Genomic DNA, 23,688 nt, shown 5'->3' on the forward strand with positions numbered 1-23,688 from the left:
TTTCTCCTCCAGCCATGATTCTGAGGCCTCCCCAGCCACATGGAACTGTAAATCCAATTAAACCTCTTTTGGTTCCCAGTATCAGGTATGTCTTTATCAGCAGCATGAAACCGAACTAATACAGACTTTTGACAAATACTTCTGTCTTTCTGGGTAGTGGGAAGATTATAACAACAAATAAAGCATGATCCCTGGCCGTGAACAATTCTCAGTCCAAGAGGAGCAATACCCAGGCAAACAAATAAATAAAGAATATGGTCAATGCTAAAATACAGGTACATATCAGGTATTCACTGGCCCCTTGGGAAATTGAATGAGGACTCATCGATGTGGTGACATTAAGCCTAGGTCATTTCTTTTCTTTTCTTTTGAGGTGGGGAAAGGTCTGACTCTGTCACCCAGGCTGGAGTGCAGTGGTACAACCACAGCTCACTGCAACCTCCACCTCCTCAGCTCAAACAATCCTCCTGCCCCAGTCTCCCAAGTAGCTGGAGCTACAGGTGCATGGCACCACATCCGATTATCGTAATTTTGGTAGAGATGGGGTTTTGCCATGTTGCTGGTCTTGAACTTCTAAGCTCAAGCCGCTCACCTCCTTTGGCCTCCCAAAGTGCTGGGATTACAGGCATAAGCTACTGTGCCCAGCCATACCTAGGTTTTAAAGAATGTGTAGCTGGCCGGGTGTGGTGGCTCATGCCTGTAATCCAAGCACTCTGGAGGCCAAGGCGGGCGGATCACCTGAGGTCGGGAGTTCAAGAGTAGCCTGACCAACATGGTGAAACCCTGTCTTAAATCTAAAAAAAAAAAAAAAAAGGATGTGTACTTTACTAGGCAGAAAATATGGTAAAGGTGCATTCTAGACAGAAAGTTTACACCAAAGCAAAGGATGTGAAAGAGCTCAGTATGTTGGGGCATATTGAGCAGGAAAGCATGGCTGTATGTGTAAGTATGTAGAGAACAGTGAGTGGTGAGATGGCTGGAAGATGAGGCTGGGACCAAAGCATAAGGGATTTATATGTTTGCATGGGAAGTTTTGCTTCTTCCTGGTAGTGATGAGTCAGTAGTAACATTTTTTTTTTTTTTTTTTTTGTGAAAGAGATGAGGTTTCAGTATGTTGGCCTGGCTGGTCACGAACTCCTGACCTCAAGTGATCCACCTCCCTCAGCCTCCCAAAGTGCTGGGATTACAGGCGTGAGCCACCGTGCCCAGCTGCAACATTTTTTTAATTTTTTAAATTTTTTTTTTTTATGAGATGGAATTTCAGTCTTGTTGTCCAGGCTTTAATGCAATGGGGTGATCTCAGCTCACCACAACCTCCTCCTCCCCAGTTCAAGCAATTCTCCTGCCTTAGCCTTCCAAGTAGCTGGGACTACAGGCATGCACCACCACACCCAGCTAATTTTTGTATTGGTAATAGAGACAGGGTTTCTTCATGTTGGTCAGGCTGGTCTTGAACTCCCGACCTTAGGTGGTCTTCCGGCCTCAGCCTCCCGAAGTGCTGGGATTACAGACGTGAGCCATTGTGCCCGGCTTTTTTTTTTGTTTTTGTTTTTGTTTTTAATGTAGAGACGATATCTCACTATGTTGATCAGGTTGATCTCAAACTGCTATCCTCAAGTGATCCTCCCACCTCAGCCTCCCAAAGTGCTGGGATTACAGGTGTAAGCCTCTGTGCCTTGCCTAGCAACACTTTTTTTTTTTTTTTTTTTTTTTGAGACGGAGTTTCGCTCTTGTTACCCAGGCTGGAGTGCAATGGCACGATCTCGGCTCACCGCAACCTCCGCCTCCTGGGCTCAGGCAATTCTCCTGCCTCAGCCTCCTATTAGCAACACTTTTTTTTTTTTTTTGAGACGGAGTTTCGCTCTTCTTACCCAGGCTGGAGTGCAATGGCACGATCTCGGCTCACTGCAACCTCCGCCTCCTGGGTTCAGGCAATTCTCCTGCCTCAGCCTCCTGAGTAGCTGGGATTACAGGCACGTGCCACCATGCCCAGCTAATTTTTTGTATGTTTAGTAGAGACGGGGTTTCACCATGTTGACCAGGTTGGTCTCGATCTCTCGACCTTGTGATCCACCCGCCTCGGCCTCCCAAAGTGCTGGGATTACAGGCTTGAGCCACCGCGCCCGGCAGCAACACTTTTTAAGTAAGGGAGTATCATGGTCAAATTTGAATTTTAGAATAATGCACTCTTGTGACAGTGTAGAGGATGGTTTAGGGGAGAAAGAAAAAAATAGGCACAGAGATTCCAGCTTCTTGTCCTAAGATTCTGAAATTTGGGAACTCCCAGTTCATATCCTAAATTTGATATCTAGCACATTCCCTCTCATCCTTCCGAACGAATTCTCTGATGTACACGAAACATTCTCTCTAACACTGTTGTTAGTTACTTTTTTCTGGGCATTTGTTTGTTTGTTTGGGTTGTTTGTTTGTTTGTTTTTGTTTTTGAGATGGAGTCTCGCTCTGTTACCCAGGCTGGAGTGCAGTGGTGAGATCTTGGCTCACTGCAACCTCCACCTCCCAGGTTCAAGCGATTCTCTTGCCTCAGCCTCCTGAGTAACTGAGATTACAGGCACACGCCACCAGGCCTGGCTAATTTTTGTATTTTTAGTAGAGACAGGGTTTCACCATGTTGGTCAGGCTGGTCTCAAACTCCTGACCTTGTGAACCACCCGCCTCAGCCTCCCAAAATGCTAGGATTACAGGCGTGAGCCACCGCATCTAGCCTGTTTGTTTTTTAGAGAAAGGGTCTCACTCTGTTATCCAGGCTGAAATGCAGTAGCACGATCACTGCTCACTGCAGCCTCGAACTCCTTTTTTTTTTTTTTTTTTTTTTTTTTTTTTTTTTTTTTTTTTTTTTTTTTTTGAGACGGAGTTTCGCTCTTGTTACCCAGGCTGGAGTGCAATGGCGTGATCTCGGCTCACCGCAACCTCCGCCTCCCGGGTTCAGGCAATTCTCCTGCGTCAGCCTCCTGAGTAGCTGGGATTACAGGCACGTGCCACCATGCCCAGCTAATTTTTTGTATTTTTGGTAGAGACGGGGTTTCACCATGTTGACGAGGATGGTCTCGATCTCCTGACCTCGTGATCCACCCGCCTCGGCCTCCCAAAGTGCTGGGATTACAGGCTTGAGCCACCGCGCCCGGCTCGAACTCCTTATTTTTAAAAATATTTTTTGTAGAGATGGATCTCTCTATCTTGTCCAGGCTGGTTGCAAACTACTGGGCTAAAGCAATCCTCTTGCCTTGGCCTCCCAAAGTGCTGGGACTAAAGGCATGAGCCATTATGCCTGGTCCGGGCATTTCATACATGGTTATTTAGGTGTAGGAAGGATTTGCCAGTGTTTTCTGATTGACTTTTAATGTCTTTCTCAATGATGCCTTGTGTTTTTCTGGCCTTTTTTTTGCTTTTGGTTTTTGTTTTTGGAGATAGGGTCTCACTCCAGGTTGGAGCGCAGTGGTGTGATCACCCCAGGATCAGTCGATCCTCTCACCTCAGCCTCTTGAGCAGCTGGGATTACAGGTGTGAGCCACCATGCCTGGCCACCTTTTTCTTTAATACAATTTTTTTTTTTTTTTTTTTTTTTTGAGACGGAGTTTCGCTCTTGTTACCCAGGCTGGAGTGCAATGGCGCGATCTCGGCTCACCGCAACCTCCGCCACCTGGGCTCAGGCAATTCTCATGCCTCAGCCTCCTGAGTAGCTGGGATTACAGGCACGCGCCACCACGCCCAGCTAGTTTTTTGTATTTTTAGTAGAGACGGGGTTTCACCATGTTGACCAGGATGGTCTCGATCTCTCGACCTTGTGATCCACCCGCCTCGGCCTCCCAAAGTGCTGGGATTACAGGCTTGAGCCACCGCGCCCGGCTCTTTAATACAATTTTTTAATGAATTGATTGCCATGAGGCACCCATAAATCCTATTGGGCGGTTGGTCTTTGTTTTCTAAACTTCTAATCTAGAGGGAAGCAAATTAATTTAACAGAAATTTATTGTATAATTGCTTTCTGCAGGCACTGCACATGGTCCCAGAAATTTAAAAATGAATGAAGACTGTCTGCCCTCATAGAACTCACAATCTAGTAGGAAGAATTTTTTTTTTTTTTTTTTTCCTGAGACAGAATCTCACTCTGTTCCAGGCTGGAGAACAGCAGCGCAATCTTGGCTCACTGCAAACTCTGTCCCCTGGGTTCAAGTGATTCTCCTGCCTCAGCCACCTGAGTAGCAGGATTACAGGTGCCCAGCACTGTGCTCAGCTAATTTTTTGTATTTTTAGTAGAGATGGGGTTTCAACATCTTGGCCAGGCTGGTCTTGAACTCCTGACCTCTTTGTTTTGTTTTGTTTTGTTTTGTTTTGTTTTGTTTTGGTGTTTTTTTTTTTTTTGAGACAGAGTTTCGCTCTTGTTACCCAGGCTGGAGTGCAATGGCCCGATCTCGGCTCACCGCAACCTCCGCCTCCTGGGCTCAGGCAATTCTCCTGCCTCAGCTTCCTCAGTAGCTGGGATTACAGGCACGCGCCACCATGTCCAGCTAATTTTTTGTATTTTTAGTAGAGACGGGGTTTCACCATGTTGACCAGGATGGTCTCGATCTCTCGACCTCGTGATCCACCCGCCTCGGCCTCCCAAAGTGCTGGGATTACAGGCTTGAGCCGCCGCGCCCGGCCTGAACTCCTGACCTCTTGATCCACCCTCCTCAGCCTCCCAAAATGCTGGGATGACAGGCGTGAGCCACCGCACCGGGCCAAGAATTTTTTTAAAAAGACATAAATGGTTATAAAAGTGCATACTCGCTGGGTGCTGTGGCTCACACCTGTCATCCTAGCACTTTGGGAGGCCGAAGTGGGTGGATCACCTGAGGTCAGGAGTTCAAGACCAGCCTGGCCATCATGGTGAAACCCCATCTTTAAAAAAAAAAAGAAAAAAGAAAAGTGCATACTCTAGGGGAGAAGAAGGCATAACTAGTTTTTGTGGGCTGTCAAGAAGAATCAGTAAATCACCCCACCCAACTATATGAATGTGTAATTTGCAACTCTTTGCCACATTTGAAAAACAATAACAAGAAGGTACAGTCCATAATGACCTTTGAACTTCAGTTCAATTTAAGCCATAGCCCCTTAACCATGTTCTTATGATGCATTAGTTATTCTTAACTGCCCAAGAGTTTGTGAATATTTCTTTTTCTTTGCAAATTACTCCAAAGCTCTGGTCTAATGGCTTGTGGCAGTCCGAAATGACTCTTCTATAAATAGCACTTTTAATTTAAGCATATGAATCCCAGACAGTGGCATCACACTTAGTTTCTACTGTGCCCTTGTGGAAGATAGGTAAGTCTTTCAAGTACAGCCTCATAGCTCAGCATGAATTTCATGACCTGCATTTCTTAGCAGCTACTTTGCCTTTAGCATCTTTTCTGCTTGATGAGTTGATAAAAGCTTGTCCTAGTTTCTTGAACCTATTTTATAGCAATAAACCAGCCTGCATTTATTGTTTCCTTATTGCTTCCTTGAAGTTTAAAACTTTTTAGTGTATTCATGGTTCACTTTTCTATAGTCTTTAATTATAGGGAGGATTTTCTTCCCTATCAGTCTGTCTCTTTCTCTCTCCGTTTTTTTTTTTTTTTTTTTTTTTTTTTGAGATGGAGTTTTTTTTTTTTTTGAGATGGAGTTGCCCAGACTGGAGTGCAATGGTGCAATCTCAGCTCTCTACAACCTCGGCCTCCCGAGTTCAAGCAATTCTCTTGCCTTAGCCTCCTGAGTAGCTGGGATTACAGGCATGCTTGACCACACCCGACTAATTTTGTATTTTTAGAAGAGATGGAGTTTCATTATGTTGGTCAGGCTAGTCTCGAATTCCCGACCTCAGGTGATCTGCCCGCCTTGGCCTCCCAAAGTGCTGGGATTATAGGCATGAGCCACTGTGCCTGGTTGCCTTATCAATCTCTTAACAGGTCTTCTGCAGAGCCAGATATGTCTATTAAATAATTTTCTCATTATAAAATCAGAAATTATAATCTGATACTTGATGTCTCAGCTGGATGCAGTGGCTAAGGCCTGTAATCCCAGCACGTTGGGAGACTGAGGCAGGAGGATCATTTGAGCTCAGGAATTCAAAACCAGCCTGGACAACGTAGCAAGGCTCTGTCTCTACAAAAATAAAAATATTATCTGGGTGTGGTGGCATGTACCAGTGGTCCCAGCTACTCAGGAGGCTGAGGTGGAAAGATTACTTGAGCCCAAGAATTCCAGGCTACAGTGAATTATAGTTGTGATTGTGCCACTGCACTTCAGCCTGGGTAACAGAGGGTAAACTCTCTCTATATATGTAAAGGCTGGATGTGGTGGCTCATGTCTGTAATCCCAGCACTTTGGGAGCCACTGCACCCAGTCTGTTTGTTTTTCAGAGACAGGGTCTCCCTCCGTTAGCCTGAAATGCAGTGGCATGACCACGGCTCACTGCAGCCTTGAACTCTTGGGCTCAAGTTATCCTCCCATCTCAGCCTACCAAGTAGCTGGGACTTTAAGTGTGTGCCATCATACCTGGCTAGTTTTTAGTTTTTTATTATTTTATTATTATTTTTTTATTATCTTAATTATTTATTTTTAAAAATATTTTTTGTAGAGATGGGTCTCCATATGTTGTCCAGGCTGATCTCAAACTCCTGGGCTAAAGCAGTCCTCTTGCCTTGGCCTCCCAAAGTGCTGGAACTCTAGGCATGAGCCACCATACCTAGTCTGGGCATTTTATACATGGTTATTTATACCATTTTATAAGAGGTGGGTGGATCACTTGAAGTCAGGAGTTCGAGACCAGCCTGGGCAACATGGCAAAACCCCATCTTCAATAAAAATACAAAAATTAGCCAGGCATGGTGGTGCACACCTGTAGTCCCAACTACTCGGGAGGCTGGGGCAGGAGAATAACTTGAACCTGGGAGGCAGAGGTTGCAGTGAGCAAAGATAGTGCCATTGCAATCCTTTCTGGATGATGGAGTGAGACTCTGTCTCAAAAAACAAACAAACAAAACAGAAAACAGTCTCAATATATTCTCTGCCTTGTGGGTGTTTTTCTTATTGTTCAGAATTTGATATTTACATCCCTCATGCTGTAGTACTGCCTTTAACATCTAATGCTCTCTATTTTTGATCAATAGATCAATGCTCTCTATTTTTGATCACTTGCCTCTTGCCTCTTTTCAAGATTGTGGATTTGTCTTCTGACTTACCAATTTACCTGGGTAATATTTTTTTGGTAAATTTTTAAGAAATACATTATGATAAGAACCCAATTTAGATGAAAGGCTCACATTTTTGTTTTCTTTCTTTTACATTGAAGTCACAAAAAATACACTTGATTTTAACAACTCTTATGTATTTCTACTCTTCTTAAGACTGATGTAGGCTGGGTGCGGTGGCTCACGCCTGTAATCCTAGCACTTTGGGAGGCCGAGGTTGGTGGATCACCTGAGGTCAGGAGTTCAAGACCAGCCTGGCCATCATGTGAAACCCCATCTTAAAATTTAAAAAAAAAAAAAAAAAAAAAAAAAAGACTGATGTAGTGTATGTTTCATTGAAAAATGTCCTCAACAACCAATGTGTTTCCAAAATCTATTATCATGTAATCTGTGACAGAAGAGAAATCTAGCAGTGGCTTCTCTTTGGGAAAAAAACAAACTCTATCTGGAAGGTCATCACATCTACTTGAAATGTTTTAAAGATTTTCATGCCACTCATTTATTTTTGTTTGTTTTCAGGTTATAATACATGCCTATTATAGAAAAATTTAAGACTACAGAAAAATACAAAGAAGAAAAATGTAAACAGTCAGTCATTCCACTACCAGTAAGGCCACCTGTTATTTCGGTGAAACTCAAAATTTTTGTGAAGCCTTACTCTAGCAACCTCCTACTCTTTTCTAAGTCCTTCTCCTCAATAGACTGTTGAGGACATTCAGAGTGGAAGACTGACTTTGAAGACAAGGATCCTTCGGATTTTTATGGAAGGGATGGAACTGTAGGAAAAACCTACAAATTACTCCAGAGATGACATCTTGTTCTTATTTAGCTTTCTTTGAGTCATTAACAGTCGGGCGCCACTGGTGCTGAAACTTATCATTATTATAACCACAAATGGGTTAATGCCCAAACAAAGCTATATTCTTGGGGCTGGTTCCCAGCTCCACCACACAGACCCCAGCAGCCAGCACCCGGCAAGTCCCAGGATAATGCTCCACCAATGACGATGTCAAATGTTCAGCCTGGACTCAACATTATCTTCTTCTATCTGGGAGCTTCCAGTTGCTAGCAGGGCAGAGGAAAAGGAAAAATAAATAAATAAAAACCAGGTCAACAAACCCTAAAAAAAGAGACTGTGTGGTTTAGTGGTCAGACCACTAGCCTGGATGTTGGGATAGCTGAGATCCAGTTCCAGCTCTACCACTGTGTGGCTGCATGATGTTAGACAAGTCACTAGACAAGTCCCTGGTGTGACCTGTGCCTCAGTTTCCCTAGTTAGAAAAGGGAAAAGTGCCTTAGAAAGTTTTTATGAGGACAAATAAGATTGTCTGCAAATGGCTACAAGTTGCTTGGGAATAAAGTAAAATTACCACTTTTTTTTTTTTTTTTTTTTTTTTTTTTTTTTTTTTTTTTGAGACAGAATCTTGCTCTGTTGCCCAGGCTGGAGTGTAATGTTGCAATCTCGGCTCACTGCAACCTCTACCTCCCAGGTTCAACTGATTCTTCTGCCTCAGCCTCACGAGTAGCTGGAAGTACAGGTGGCTGCCACCATGCCTGGCTTATTTTTTTTTGTATTTTTAGTAGAGACAGGGTTTCACCACATTGGCCAGGCTGGTCTCTAACTCCTGACCTGGTGATCCGCCCGCCTCAGCCTCACAAAGTGCTTGGAGTACAGGCATGAGCCACTGTGCCCAGCCAAAATTATCATTCTTAATAATTACTATGGTATTACCTTATTAATAAAATAGTAAAAAGCCACAGTTATGTAACATATGAACCTCTCATATCCTCAAGCTGCATGGGGGAAGCAGAGAAGAAGGCAATTAAAAAAAAAAATCAGATTCGTTGGACTTCACACCAAATATCAAATTAGTAAATTCATTGCTCAAGACACTAAGCTCTGCTCTTAGTTTGGCTCTGTCCTTTTATCCTCACCACATCCAAACTTAGAGTGACTCACAGGAGCCTAGAATTGAGACACATATACAATTTTAAGGGAAAGCAAGAATTAGGAGGTTTGAGGCTCCTTGCTGGAGGAGGCTAAGAATAGGCCACTCTGAACACAAAGGGAAGAACCTCCTCTTTCCTTTTCCTCCCAGTGTAGGTGGTCTACTGGTTTCCCAGTCATTCCTTTGATAGCTTGATTTTGTTTTCGTTGTGTCTTTTTCACAAACCTCACCTTGTTGGAGGGGGAGGGCACTAAAAAAGTGAGGACACAGTGGCTTTTTCTGCTAGGTCTGCACTGTGTCAAGTGCTACAGATCTCTGACCTGTTGTCAGGAACAGAGAGGGGCAAAAAGAAATATTTCGGAAATTGAAAACCATTGAATATTCTCTTAAAGGAGAAGTGAGCAATTGGGCATATGGGGGAAAAAAATCTAACTGGTGTCCTGGTTTCTGCAGCCCCTCCCACTCAAGTGAAATGTCTTGGTAAGAAAAAGGAAAGACACTTGGGAAGGGTACCAAATAGTAAGGGCTAGGAATAGAAAGAGGCCAGGTGTGGTGGCTCACGCCTGTCATCCCAGCACTTCAGGAGGCCGAGGTGGGTGGTTCACGAGGTCAGGAGATCAAGCCCATCCTGGCTGACACAGTGAAACCGTCTCTACTAAAAAGTCGGGCGTGGTGGCATGCGCCTGTAGTCCCAGCTACTTGGGAGGCTGAGGCAGGAGAATTGCTTGAACCCGGGAGGCAGAGATTGCAGTGAGCCAAGATCATGACACTGCACTCCAGCCTGGGCAACAGAGTGAGACTCCGTCTCAAAAAAAAAAAAAAAAAAAAAAATAGCCGGGCGCGGTGGCTCACGCCTGTAATCCCAGCACTTTGGGAGGCCGAGGCGGGTGGATCACGAGGTCAAGAGATCAAGACCATCCTGGTCAACATGGTGAAACCCCGTCTCTACTAAAAATACAAAAATTAGTTGGGCATGGTGGTGAGTGCCTGTAATCCCAGCTACTCAGGAGGCTGAGGCAGGAGAATTGCCTGAACCCAGGAGGCGGAGGTTGCGGTGAGCCGAGATCGCGCCATTGCACTCCAGCCTGGGTAACAAGAATGAAACTCTGTCTCAAAAAAATAAATAAAATAAAATAAATAAATAAATAAATAAATAAATAAAATAGAAGAACCAAAAGTGAAAAGGAATTGAGACCAGGCACAGTGGCTCACGCCTATAATCCCAGCACTTTGGGAGGCCGAGGCAGGCAGATCACCTGAGGTCAGGAATTCGAGACCAGCCTGGCCCACATGGCGGAACCCCGTCTCTACTAAAAATACAAAAAATTAGCCAGGCGTAGTGGCGGTCGCCTGTATTCCCAGCTACTCGGGAGGCTGAGGCAGGAGAATCGCTTGAACCCTGGAGGCGGAGGTTGCCACGAGCCGAGATCGCGCCGCTGGACTCCAGCCTGGGCGACAGAGCCAGAACGGAGAAGAAACGGCAATGATCTCAGAGGACTTCATGAGCACCTTTTGTGTATCCAGCAGTCATAGGCATGAAAGACCCACTCCTGACCTCTGGAAGCAGCTAGGGCATAGGCATACGTAAGCACGTGGCAGCAATTTAAGACAGTAAATACCAAAGAGATAGAAATAGGTAACGGGATACTAAGTGTTTATGGGGGCCAAAGGGTGGGGGCTGTTATTGAGTCACGATCACTGAATAAAAGCAGGGATAGTTATGAAATTCAGAAACTGCGTATATGGGCGGCCGACAGTAATTCTTCGACATCGTGAATCAACGGATTCAAAAGAATTCTGCATCTCCGATTCCTCTAAAACCAAGTCTTCAAGAATGGGAGTCCAGAGAAACCTGGACCGTCGTGAAGCGACTGCCCCCGGAACTTGAGTGGCCAGCTCCACTTTGCGACACGGAGACGGTTTGTGTGACACCGCCTCCGGGTCCCGCCCCCCTCCCGCCGCGTGGGTGCCATGGTAACGAAGAGAGACGGCAACCTGGGTTCCGGAAGCCGGAGAGCTGGAGCTCTGAAGCTACCCGGGTCAAAGGATGCTGAGTCCGGAGCGCCTAGCCCTGCCGGACTACGAGTATCTGGGTAGGTGTCCCCTTCAGCTTTGGGGCAAAAAAGACTTGCAGACGAATTAGGCCGGGGTCTGGGAGGAGGCGGGGGCGGGGGCGGGGTCTGAGTGGGATCGGGTCCGGGTGGAATGGGGAGGGGCGGAGAGGCGGGGGTTCCAGGGCCTGAGCCTGTAAGGCCCAGTGGGGAGGAAAAAAACACCTGGGGAGTAAAGAATGTCTGCAGTGTAGGGGCTGGAACTCGGGCAATGAGGATTGTGTTCAACGTGGGTCAGGTTGGAGTTAAGGGTTTGGGGCCCTGTTGGGGTATTATTGATATGCTGGTAGTGGAGTAAGAATAACCTTGGAAATTCAAATGCCAAATCAGTCATTTCGTCAATAACTGTCTTACTGTTACAGCGGCAGCGAACATTTCCAGCTTTTCTTTTTCATTAGGCACTGTGCTAAGCATTTTGCATCCATTATTCTTTATTTGAATGTCTCAACAGCCCTAGGAGAAATTACTGTGTTTTCTTCCAGTTTTGCAGGTGGAGAAACTGGGGCTGAAGAGGTAACTTGGCATAAGTTAGGCCACACAGCTAGAAAATGATAGCACTAGGATCAGAACCGGATTTGCCCACTCCGGAACTTGAAATCTTGACTTAGCTCTTGAGCTAAGACTGTGTATGTTGTACTTTGTTGAGCATCTTTAGTGTATAAGGCATTTAATGAATGAAAAAGGTACACGCCCATATGGATATGCACACACACATATGCACACAATACACATTTTAAATAATTCATAGACTTCTTTTTTTTTTTTTTTTTTTTTTTTGAGACGGAGTTTCGCTCTTGTTACACAGGCTGGAGTACAATGGTGCGATCTCGGCTCACCGCAACCTCCGCCTCCTGGGCTCAGGCAATTCTCCTGCCTCAGCCTCCTGAGTAGCTGGGATTACAGGCACGCGCCACCACGCCCAGCTAGTTTTTTGTATTTTTAGTAGAGACGGGGTTTCACCATGTTGACCAGGATGGTCTTGATCTCTCGACCTCGTGATCCACCCACCTCGGCCTCCCAAAGTGCTGGGATTACAGGCTTGAGCCACCGCGCCCGGCCTGACTTTTTTTTTTTAGACAAGTTTTAAGTTTACAGAAAATTGACTAGATAGTACAGTGAGTTCCCATACACTTTGGGTCTCCCTCATTCACAGTTTCCCCTATTATTATTTGAAAAGGAGTCGCGGGCTGGGCGCGGTGGCTCAAGCCTGTGATCCCAGCACTTTGGGAGGCCGAGGCGGGTGGATCACACGGTCAAGAGATCGAGACCATCCTGACCAACATGGTGAAACCCTGTCTCTACTAAAAATACAAAAAATTAGCTGGGCATGGCGGCGCGTGCCTGTAATCCCAGCTACTCAGGAGGCTGAGGCAGGAGAATTGCCTGAACCCAGAAGGCGGAGGTTGCGGTGAACCGAGATTGCGCCATTGCACCCCAGCCTGGGTAACAAGAGCGAAACTCCATCTTAAAAGAAAAAAAAAAAAAGGACCCGCATTCTGTCACCAGGCAGGAGTGCAGTGGCGCAATCTCGGCTCACTGAAACTCTGCCTCAAGCAGTCCTCCTGCCTCAGTCTCCTGAGTAGCTGGGACTGCAGGTAAGCGCCACCACACCCACCTATTTTTTTGTGTTTTCAGCAGAGACGGGGTTTCACCATGTTGGCCAGGATGGTCTTGATCTCTTGACCCCGTGATCCACCTGCCTCGGCCTCCCAAATTGCTGGGATTACAGGTGTGAGCCAGTACGCGTGGCCAGATTCCCTTATTATTTACATCTTGCATTACTGCAGTACATTTGTTACAGTGGATAAAGTAATATAGATATTAACTAAAGTCCATAGTTTATATTAGGGTTAATTCTTTATGTTTTTCAGTTCTGTGGGTTTTGACAAATGCATAACATCATGTATTCACCATTCCATTATCATACAGAATAGTTTCACTGCCCTAAAAAATGCTCTGTGCTCCACCTATCGATCCTTCTCCCTCCCCTGCAGCCCTTGCCAACCACTGATCTTATTGTCTCTAAAGTTTGTTTTTTCCAGAATATCATGTAGTTGGAGTCATATATAGTGTGTAAATTTTTCAGATGGGCTTCTTTAACTTAGCAGTAGGCATTTAAGTTTCCTCCATGTCTTTCTGTGGCATGATAGGTTCTTTCTTTTTATTGCTGAATAAGACTCCATTGTCTGGAATGTACTATGCATATCTTTTTTTCTTCTTTTTTTTGAGACAGTACCTTATACTGTCACTGAGGCTGGAGTGCAGTGGCACAGTCATGGCCCACTGCAGCCTCAACCTCTGGACTCAAGTGATCCTCCTACCTCAGCCTTCCAAGTAGCTGGGACTGCAGGCGCATGCCACCATCCTGGTTAATTTTTTTATTTTTTGTAGAGACAGAGTCTCACTATGTTGTCCAGTCTGGTCTCGAACTCCAGGGTTCAAACAAGCCTCCTACTGTGGCCTTCCAAAGCACTGGGATTACAGGTGTGAGTCACTGCACCTGGCTTACATCTTTTTTTTTTTTTTTTTTTTTTGAGATGGAGTTTCGCTCTTGTTACCCAGGCTGGAGTGCAATGGCGCCATCTCGGCTCACCGCAACCTCCGCCTCCTGGGTTCAGGCAATTCTCCTGCCTCAGCCTCCTGAGTAGCTGGGATTACAGGCATGCGTCACCATGCCCAGCTAATGTTTTGTATTTTTAGTAGAGACGGGGTTTCACCATGTTGACCAGGATGGTCTCGATCTCCTGACCTCGTGATCCACCTGCCTCGGCCTCCCAAAGTGCTGGGATGACAGGCTTGAGCCACTGCGCCCGGCGGCTTACATCTTTTTAAATGAAAAACAATTCTGGTTTAAATTTTGTGTTTTTTTTTTTTTTTTTAATTTTTATTTTTTTTGAGACGGAGTGTCGCTCTTGTTACCCAGGCTGGAGTGCAATGGCGCGATCTCGGCTCACCGCAACCTCCGCCTCCTGGGTTCAGGCAATTCTCCTGCCTCAGCCTCCTGAGTAGCTGGGATTACAGGCACGCGCCACCATGCCCAGCTAATTTTTTGTATTTTTAGTAGAGACGGGGTTTCACCATGTTGACCAGGATGGTCTCGATCTCTTGACCTCGTGATCCGCCCGCCTTGGCCTCCCAAAGTGCTGGGATTACAGGCTTGAGCCACCGCGCCCGGCCGTGTTTTTTTTTTTTTTTTTTTTTTTAACTTATTTTAAAAATGAATTTTAAAATATTTTTTAAGATTGGTAATATGGAAACTTGACTCAAAATATTTTTTAGGCCTGGCATGGTGACTCATGCCTGTAATCCCAATACTTTGGGAGGCTGAGGTAGGAGGATGGCTTGAGGCCAGGAGTTCAAGACCAGCCTGGGTGACAGAGTGAGACCCTGCCTCTAAAATAGATGGATGGATGGATAGATACATAGATAGATGTTTATAGTGAAAAGTCTCCTACCCCTTTGCCTCCATCTGCGCAGTTGCCATCCATCCTCAGTCCCCTAAAAGTAACCACTACTGTTTTCTTGTGCGTCTTTCCAGAGTTTATTATATACATAAAGGAGCATGCAGCGCATACTTTTTTCATTTAATACATCTCAAAGCAATTTCTTTTTCTTTTTTTTTTTTTGTTCATGAGATGAAGGAGTCTCACTCCGTTGCTCAGGCTAGAGTACAGTGGCACCATCTCAGCATACTACCACCTCCACTTCCCAGGTTCAAGCCATAATCCCACTTCAGCCTCTCAAGTAGCTGGAACTGCAGGCACAAGCCACCACGCCTAGTTAAGTTTTTGTATTTTTGGTAGAGATGGGATTTCTCCATGTTGCCCAAGCTGCTCTTGAATTTCCTGAGCGCAAGCAATACGCCCATCTTGGCTTCCCACAGTGCTGGGATTACAGGCATGAGCCACAGCGCCAGGCCTCGAAGTAATTTCTCAGTCAGTAGGTAGCTTCTTCATTCTTTATGAAATTCATTTTTAGCTATATAGTATTTCAGTAATATAGCTAACCAGTCCTGCATTGGTAAACAAGTTGTTTTTGGCCTTTTGCTGTTACTAAGAATGCTGCAATGAATAACCTGCAATTTTGTTCCTTTGCAAGTGTATCTGCAAGAATAAGTTCCACAAAGTGGAATTGGTGGATCAAGGGCCTATGCATTGAAGCATTGATAGATACTGCTGCATTACCCTTCATAGGTGTTGCACCATTTTACACAGCCACCAGCAATGTAAGACAATGCCTGTTTCCCCACTGTTTGACAACAAAATACATCAAACTTGGATTTTTTCAATCTAAGTGACAAATAGTCTCAGAGTAATTTTTTTTTTTTTTTTTTTTTTTTTTGAGACGGGGTTTCGCTCTTGTTACCCAGGCTGGAGTGCAATGGCGTGATCTCGGCTCACCGCAAACTCCGCCCCCTGGGTTCAAGCAATTCTCCTGCCTCAGCCTCCCTAGTAGCTAGGACTACAGGCGTGCGCCACCATGCCCAGCTAATTTTTGTATTTTTGGTAGAGACGGGGTTTCACCATGTTGACCAGGATGGTCTCGATCTCTTGACCTCGTGATCCACCCGCCTCGGCCTCCCAAAGTGCTGGGATTACAGGCTTGAGCCACCGCGCCCGGCCAACTCTCAGAGTAAATTTAATGTGCATTTTCAAATGAAGTTGAGTGTCTTTTTACCAAGTTTAAGGGCTGATTGGTCTTTGAAAGCTATACATACACACATATATACATGAACATATATATATATATATATATAGAGAGAGAGAGAGAGAGAGAGAGAGAGAGAGAGCTTAAGACAGTGACCACTTCCATTAATCAGCTAAAAGGGGATACTGATATCACAAATAATTTTGTGTTCAATGAATAACAAGATCAATGTCAAGCAATGCCTAGACTTTTTCCAAAGACTTTATGTATTTTATTTACCCAGTACTCAATGAATATATGAAATATTTGAAAAGCCTAGTTCGTTGTTCAGTTTCTTGGCTGTTTGCTGTTTGAATTTTATGTCTCAAAGGCTTGGCACATTTGGTATATTGGTACTTTGGTGAATAGAAGTTGGTGGTCCCTTCATAAATGGCTTTTTCAGAGAGGCCTTTCCGTGGCAGTGTTAAGAATGAATCGCCAAACGGAATCAGAGTCTCAGGTTGATTGAAAAAGCTTCAACGTGTGTGAAGTCCAACCACCCACCTAATACTTGAATCCTATACAAATGCTCCTTCATACTTTGTTGCATATTTAAGTGTCTTAGTTCCTTGTCCTAACCACCAACTAGACATTGATATTGCTGTCAGCATGGCCACACCACTCACTGACTTCTGGTTCATCAAACCATATTACTCTGCTGAAATGCGTTTGTTTTTAGTTGAGAATCATCCCTGCCTATTACAATTTGGTATCTCTTAGAGGTATGCTGCTTTGACCTGTTCACCCTCAATCTAATGACCACTTAAAACCACTCCTGGCTGGTCATGGTGGCTCACACCTGTAATCCCAGCACTTTGGGAGGCCAAGGCGGGTGGATCACCTGAGGTTGGGGGTTCGAGACCAGCCTGACCAACATGGAAAAACTCTGTCTCTACTAAAAAAAAAAAAAATACAAAATTAGCCAGGTGTGGTGGCACATGCCTGTAATCCCAGTTACTTGGGAGGCTGAGGCAGGAGAATCACTTGGACCCGAGAGGCAGAGGTTGCGGTGAGCCAAGATCACGCCATTGCACTCCAGCCTGGGCAACAAGAGTTTCAAAACAAAACAAAACAAACAAACAAAAAATACTCCCTAGAGAATAGATTAATAAAGTATTTCCTGATTTAAAATTTTAAAGACCTGTGGGCTTTTCCATTTTTGTTTTGTTTTTATAAAGTTATTTACGTATGTAGGCCTAAAGAAGACTATACTTATAGAGAAAACAAAATTGAAGACTGGGAAGCTCTAGGCATTCAGAGAAACAAAAGCTAAAGCTGAGTTCCCCTTGGTTAGTGTATCTGCTGCCCTCTCTTGAGGATTATGGTGTAAATTATGGAGATACCTATCCAACAAATATCTACAGATATCCCTTTCTCCTTGCTGGCTAGGAATTATATTTACCTTTCTGACCATTAGTGAAGAAATCAATCTTTTATCATGTTGGGTAAACTGATTGTTTCCCCACTGACTTTGTGGATTAGGAACCTGTAATCATGGCCTTGCATGGCTTAAGATCTTAAGATCCGTCATTAAAGAATAGCTTAATGATGTTCATGTCTTCAGTCATCAGAATCTGTTGATAAAACCTGTGTGAATGCCCAGGCCTAAAGAGAGAAAGGGCAGTCTGGTAAGGAGATGAAATAAGCATAGACCCTTTGTGTAGGACCCACAAAAGATTTCCAGCTTTATTAAACCTACTTAGTGGAATTTTCTGCCAGAGGCTGGAGGTGTGTCTGTGTATCTGGTTGGGTGTGACAAGCCTGTAGAGCCAAAGGGCAGCCTGTTCTGGTCCCAGGTTTGCTAAACATATCACCTACGTGCTGATCTGAGTATAAGCATGAGGGTGTGAGGTTTATTTTTTGCTCCACCTAATTTGGTGAAGTGCATGCTTTCACTCATGCTCCAAGTTGCCTCTTTTCCTTGGAACCTGTTTAGTCTCACTACGGGTGATAGTGGGTTAGCATAATAGATAACTCTAGGAAATCAAAGATGGCCTTTTTCCTTTTGGGACTAGATGTTTAGAAGACTTACAATAAATTGGGTAGCTTTTTTTAAGCTATAGTTTTTGAACTCTTCCTATATGCCTGGCACTATGCTTTGTCTCATTTAATTTTCACAACTACCATGTGAAGTGGGTACTCTTACTAGTCCCAGTTAGTAATTATTAATATCATCTTCTTGTTTTATAAATAAGGAAGCTGAGGCTTAGAAAGGCTAATTGATTTGCACAAGGTCGCACAGGCAATGATGCATAGTAAAGCAGGGGTTCAAACCCAGGTCTGTCATATTCCACAGCTCATGTTTTTTCCTCTTCACTGAAAAGATAAGAACAAACAAGCAAACAAAACCCCTGTTGGTTCAAAGGGCAGTAATTCTTGCTTCCTTATGAAAGATGGGGCTCTTATTTTATTTTTTAAATTTTTTTTGGGACGGAGTTTCGCTCTTGTTACCCAGGCTGGAGTGCAATGGCGTGATGTCAGCTCACCGCAACCTCCGCCTTCTGCGTTCAGGCAATTCTCCTGCCTCAGCCTCCTGAGTGGCTGGGATTACAGGCATGCGCCACCATGCCCAGCTAATTTTTTGTATTTTTAGTAGAGACAGGGTTTCACCATGTTGACCAGGATGGTCTCGATCTCTTGACCTCGTGATCCACCTGCCTCGGCCTCCCAAAGTGCTGGGATTATAGGCATGAGCCACCGCGCCCAGCCCAAGATGGGGCTCTTAAACATTTCATTAGTTGCAAATAAGTTTCTTGGGAACAAGAATTGTATTTACTCATCATCGTATACCTTGTATCATTGTATACTCTCCTATGCTTAATTCATATGGCGTGTGAAATGGAATATGAATAATCTGACCTCAGGGTACCCCAAATGTGTGTAGCTAACAAAAGCAACCAAGACTTACTAAGAACTTACTCTGGGCTGGGCGCAGTGGCTCACGCCTGTAATCCCAGCACTTTGGGAGGCCAAGGCGGGTGGATCATGAGGTCAAGAGATCGAGACCATCCTGGTCAACACGGTAAAACCCCGTCTCTACTAAAAATACAAAAATCAGCTGGGCATGGTGGCACGTGCCTGTAATCCCAGCTACTCAGGAAGCTGAGGCAGGAGAATTGCCTGAACCCAGGAGGTGGAGGTTGCGGTGAGCCGAAATCGAGCCATTGCACTCCAGCCTGGGTAACGAGAGCGAAACTCTGTCTCAAAAAAAAAAAAAAAAAAAAAAAAAGAACTTACTCTGTACCAGGTACTATTTTAAATGCTTTACATATATTGATGCATATGAAGATAGTTTCAATTGTTATCTCCATTCAGCAGATAAGGAAACTACACACAAAGATACCAAATAACAAGTTAGTAAGTGGTGGATCCAGAATTCTAACCCAGCGGTGTAATTCAAGTCCACATGGTTAAACTCTATGCTACAAATACCTCAAGCAACTCCCAAAATGGGGCTCCAACTATTGCGTAGACCTATACATGGATCCTGGAGTAAGGTCATTTGATTCCAGTGGCTTCATTTAACATTTCTGCTGTGAGGGGAATGTGAGGAATCAGGATGGATCATATAATGATAAAATTCCAATTACTTCTTGCTACTGGACTCATCTCTCAGAGGCAGGCAATGAGGAAGATAACTTCTACCATTTGGGAGAATTTTATTGAAAATCATCTTTGTACTTTGGGTAGCTGTATGACCTTGAAGAAATTACTTAACCTCTCTGTGCCTTAGTTTCCACATCTCCAAAATGTGGGTAATAATAGTACAGTCATGGTGGTTCACGCCTGTAATCCTAGCACTGTGGGAGGCCAGGGAGGGAGGGAGTACTTAAAATGAAGTTTTAAATATAATAGTAGAACATAAGAGACATGATCCATTAGCATATTTCTGATTCATCATCCTGGGAGCCCAGGAGTTTGAGACCAGCATGACCAACATAGTGAGACTTTGCCTCTACTAAAAATAAAAATTAGCCGGGTGTGGCGGCACACACCTCTAGTCGCAGTTACCCAGGAGGCTGAGCTGGAAGGATGGCTTGAGCCCAGGAGGTCAAGGCTGCAGTAAGCTGTTTTCATGCCACTGCATTCCAGCCTGGGTGACAAAGTGAGACCCTTTCTCAAAAAGTTTAAAAAAGGGCGGGCATGATGGCTCATGCCTGTAATCTCAGCACTTTGGGACCCGAGGCGGGTTGATCACCTGAGGTCAGGAGTTTGAGACCAGCCTGGCCAAAATGGTGAAACCGCATCTCTACTAAAAATACAAAAATTAGAAGGGTGTGGGGGTGTGCGCTTGTAGTCCCAGTTGCTCAGGAGGCTGAGGCGTGAGAATTGCTTGCATCTGGGAGGAGGAGGCTGCAGTGAGCTAAGATTGCACCACTGCATTCCAGCCTGGGTGACAGAGTGAGACTCTATCTCAAAAAAAAAAAAAAAAAATTGTACTTACCTCATACGTATAAACATTTATCCTGTTAGAGCACCTGGTACTCAATAAATATTAGCTGCTAGTGTTAATGCTATATTTTTGTGCAAATATGTAAACATTTGTGGCAACCACTGATGCGTGCCTCTCAGATCTCCTACTGTGGGTGTGGGGGATGGGGGCTGCGCAATCGACTCCTGGCCCCAGCTCTGAATCTAACACCTTGGACACACTGAGGTCACACTTTCCACAGACGGCTCCTAGTCAATGACTGAGCAGGACAGATCCACTTCTATGAGATGTTTACTCCTCTGGTACGTGACTTTGGCTTAAAGGCTCCCACTGCATTGCTGAGTCCTTCATTCTCCCTTCCTCGCCCTTGCTAGGGTCACACCTGCATTTGATCTGAGCTCTTCCAGACTCCTCCAGCTTCCTCCCCATTTTCTATCATGGGCGTTTCCCCCAGTACATCTCTTGCATGTCTGATCCTGTTTTGGTGTCTGCTTCTCCCAGTATGTGAGCTAAGACAACATCTAACAGTTACTGATACAGTCTCTTTCAGCCGTGAGGTTAATACAGTTTCTTTAGGCCTTGGCAAAGGTTCTGACATAGGACCCCTTCTGGGTGGAAGATGAGTGTTGCTAATCTTGTTTGTTTGTATTTGCTGATACCACAGCATGTGATATTTATTTGTCTGACTGCCAGACACATTTTATTTTTTTGATTTTGGATGAATCTTAATAAACTTATTTTTATTTGAATATAACTAGTGAACCTTCCAAATCCAATCCTATGCTAGGAAATATTGCTGTTTACGGTAAGGTAGCAGAAATTCTCTTAGGGCCTTAAAGTGGTTGCTGCAGAAAGGAAATGAAATAAAATATTATAGATGTTACACTGACTTCCTAAATCTTTGGAAACTAGGTTTATAATATATAGAACCAGTTAATTTATCACTTTAAATAATTATGGGCTAGATGTGGTGGTGGCTTATGCCTGTAATCCCAGCACTTTGAGAGGCTGAGGCAGGCAGATCAGAGGTGTCAGGTGTTTGAGACCAGCTTGGCCAACATGGTGAAACCCTGTCTCTAGTAAAAATACAAAAAATAGCTGGGCATGGTGGTGCACACCTGCAGTCCCAGCTACTCGGGAGGCTGAGGCATGAGAAAAGCTTGAACCCGGGAGGCGGAGGTTGCAGTGAGCCAAGATCATGCCAGTGCACTCCAGCCTTGGCGAGAGGGTGAGACTGTCTCAAAAATAAAAATAAAAAATAAAACAATTATGAACATGTTCACAAAGTCACCTCTTTCTTTCCTTTTTCCTCCTCCTATCCCTCTCCTTCCTTTTCTTCCCCCTTTCTATACCTTCTCTATATAAAGCCAGGTATGAATATATGAACATAAAACATCCCTCCCCACAGGAAATGTACATGGTAGATGGGAGATGGGACATATTCATAAATGACCATAACATAAAAGGACAGTATAGTAAGTAGAGAGTACATGAGCTGTATGGTTCTAGAGCCAGCAGCTGTCATGGCCCTTTCCCAGTTTGTTCAGCAGCTTCTCAGTCGTTGAAGGGACAGCAGTTCCCCTGGTAGCCTAGTTCTGGAATGGGCATTTTGGGAGTTGTTTCTGGAAGGTTAATGTAGATTCTTTTCCTTTTCCTTTTCCAAAGATTCTGTAACCTATTTAATAAATGTAATAAATATCTTTTTGTTGGGGGAAAAAAAAGAGCAAGTAACTTCTAAGGCATGTTGTTCCTGACCCTTGCCTACCCCCACTTCTCCAGAGTAAACTGCAGAGTGATTTCAATGTTATTCTAGGGTTTTAAGATAGCTTTACAATTTTTGACTTTGCTTATTATTTATGTATTCAAATAATCTTAAAAATCTTTATTCCAAATGGTATTCAGAAGTTGGGGATCACTTTTATTTGCACAAATGCAATATTTGCTAAATGAGTAATTCTAGGAGACCGAGTAGATTAATTGAAGTTTTAAAAATAATAGTAGAGCATAAGAGGCATGATCCATTAGCCTATTTCTGATTCATCATCCTATTTATGTCCTTCACAGCACTTATCAGAGTTATCTTGCTTACTACTTGTATAGATGTCTACTTATCTACTTGTCTGTTTCTTGTTAGAATGTAAGCCATGAGGGCAGGCCTTTTCTGTCTAAAATCTAGCACAATGCTTGGCCCAAGTGAAGTGCTCATTTGCTGAATGAATGGTCTGCTTTAAGTAACAGAATAAATTTTAAAATAAATGGGAGAAAGGAATTCAGTTCAACAAATAGTTACTGAATTCCTAACATGTGAGAGAAACTATGTTTTCCCCCTTTCCATGCATCAAAAAGGATGACTGATTAAATCTGCTCTGGATCATTCAGTTTTAACTCTGATTATACCTAAGGTTAATTTCTTAGTTGATACCATAGTTTCTGTATTTGGGTTATACAACACTAAAATTTAATCCATTTTTTAAAATCAGTATTTTATAAAGGAAGGACTTATTCTTTTTTACAATTTTGAGGTATCTCAATGAGATCCTGGCCTTTAGTTGGACAGAGTGATATGCTTTGATTAAGACTGGAATTGCCCTTGTAAACTAATCCCTGGGTCCTCTTTCTGTGTTGGGATCACCCTTACACTACTTCCCTAGGGGCCTTAGGAAATAGCTCATTCTATGATTGGAATCTCAAGTCAAAACACATTTATCTGAGCAGAATTTTAATGATTTATCAAAGAGAGGAGGGATTTTCCCAAACACATCTGAACTTACCAAATTACTGATCCCATAGCTATGTTTTTTCTTAAGCACCTTTCTTTAAACAAAGCAATTACTGCTGAAATCATCAAATGTGTTTTTTTTTCCATGAAAGCTTTTGACTAAGTTTTGTTTGATTAGCAGGAACCTAGTAAAAGTAAATATTGTTTGAGACAGGCACTTTCAGAGCCTGTTCTTTTTCTTCATTGAATTAGCTTTTAAAAGCACTATTCTTTGGAGAGAGTAAGAGCCTTTTTTCCAGCTGTCCTATTGTGTAGCTCAAGGTCTCGTTAATACTATTATCTAGCCTGGAGATTACAGGTAATTGTGATAAAACACAAGCTTCAGTTTCTGTAATCTCAGACAGAAATCTGCTTGTGCCTCAGGACTTCATATCAGGTGTTTTTAAAATTCAGACTTCTCTCACCTGGGACAATCCCATTGGCCCGAAGTAAACAGAGGCATCTGGCAGGAATGGAGCTGCATTAGGGCCCATTGCCTTTTTTTTTTTTTTTTTTTTTTTCT

At 43.9% G+C, this 23,688-nt stretch overlaps 1 protein-coding gene across 2 annotated transcripts in view; it reads left to right on the forward strand.

The window, feature by feature from the left end:
- The first annotated feature begins 11,107 nt into the window (after positions 1-11,107).
- CSTPP1 (centriolar satellite-associated tubulin polyglutamylase complex regulator 1) overlaps positions 11,108-23,688 on the forward strand; it is a 220,925-nt gene continuing 208,344 nt past the window's right edge. Inside the window, exon 1 of one of the 2 annotated variants that reach the window (XM_010334111.3) lies at positions 11,108-11,271. In XM_010334111.3, coding sequence (XP_010332413.1) covers positions 11,150-11,271 — 122 coding nt within the window. In that variant the 5' untranslated portion in view covers positions 11,108-11,149. The remainder of the gene's footprint in view (positions 11,272-23,688) is intronic. The other variant, XM_003920053.3, reaches the window with a different exon arrangement.

This window comes from Saimiri boliviensis, chromosome 6, assembly GCF_048565385.1.
Source record: "Saimiri boliviensis isolate mSaiBol1 chromosome 6, mSaiBol1.pri, whole genome shotgun sequence".
NCBI lineage: Eukaryota > Metazoa > Chordata > Mammalia > Primates > Cebidae > Saimiri > Saimiri boliviensis.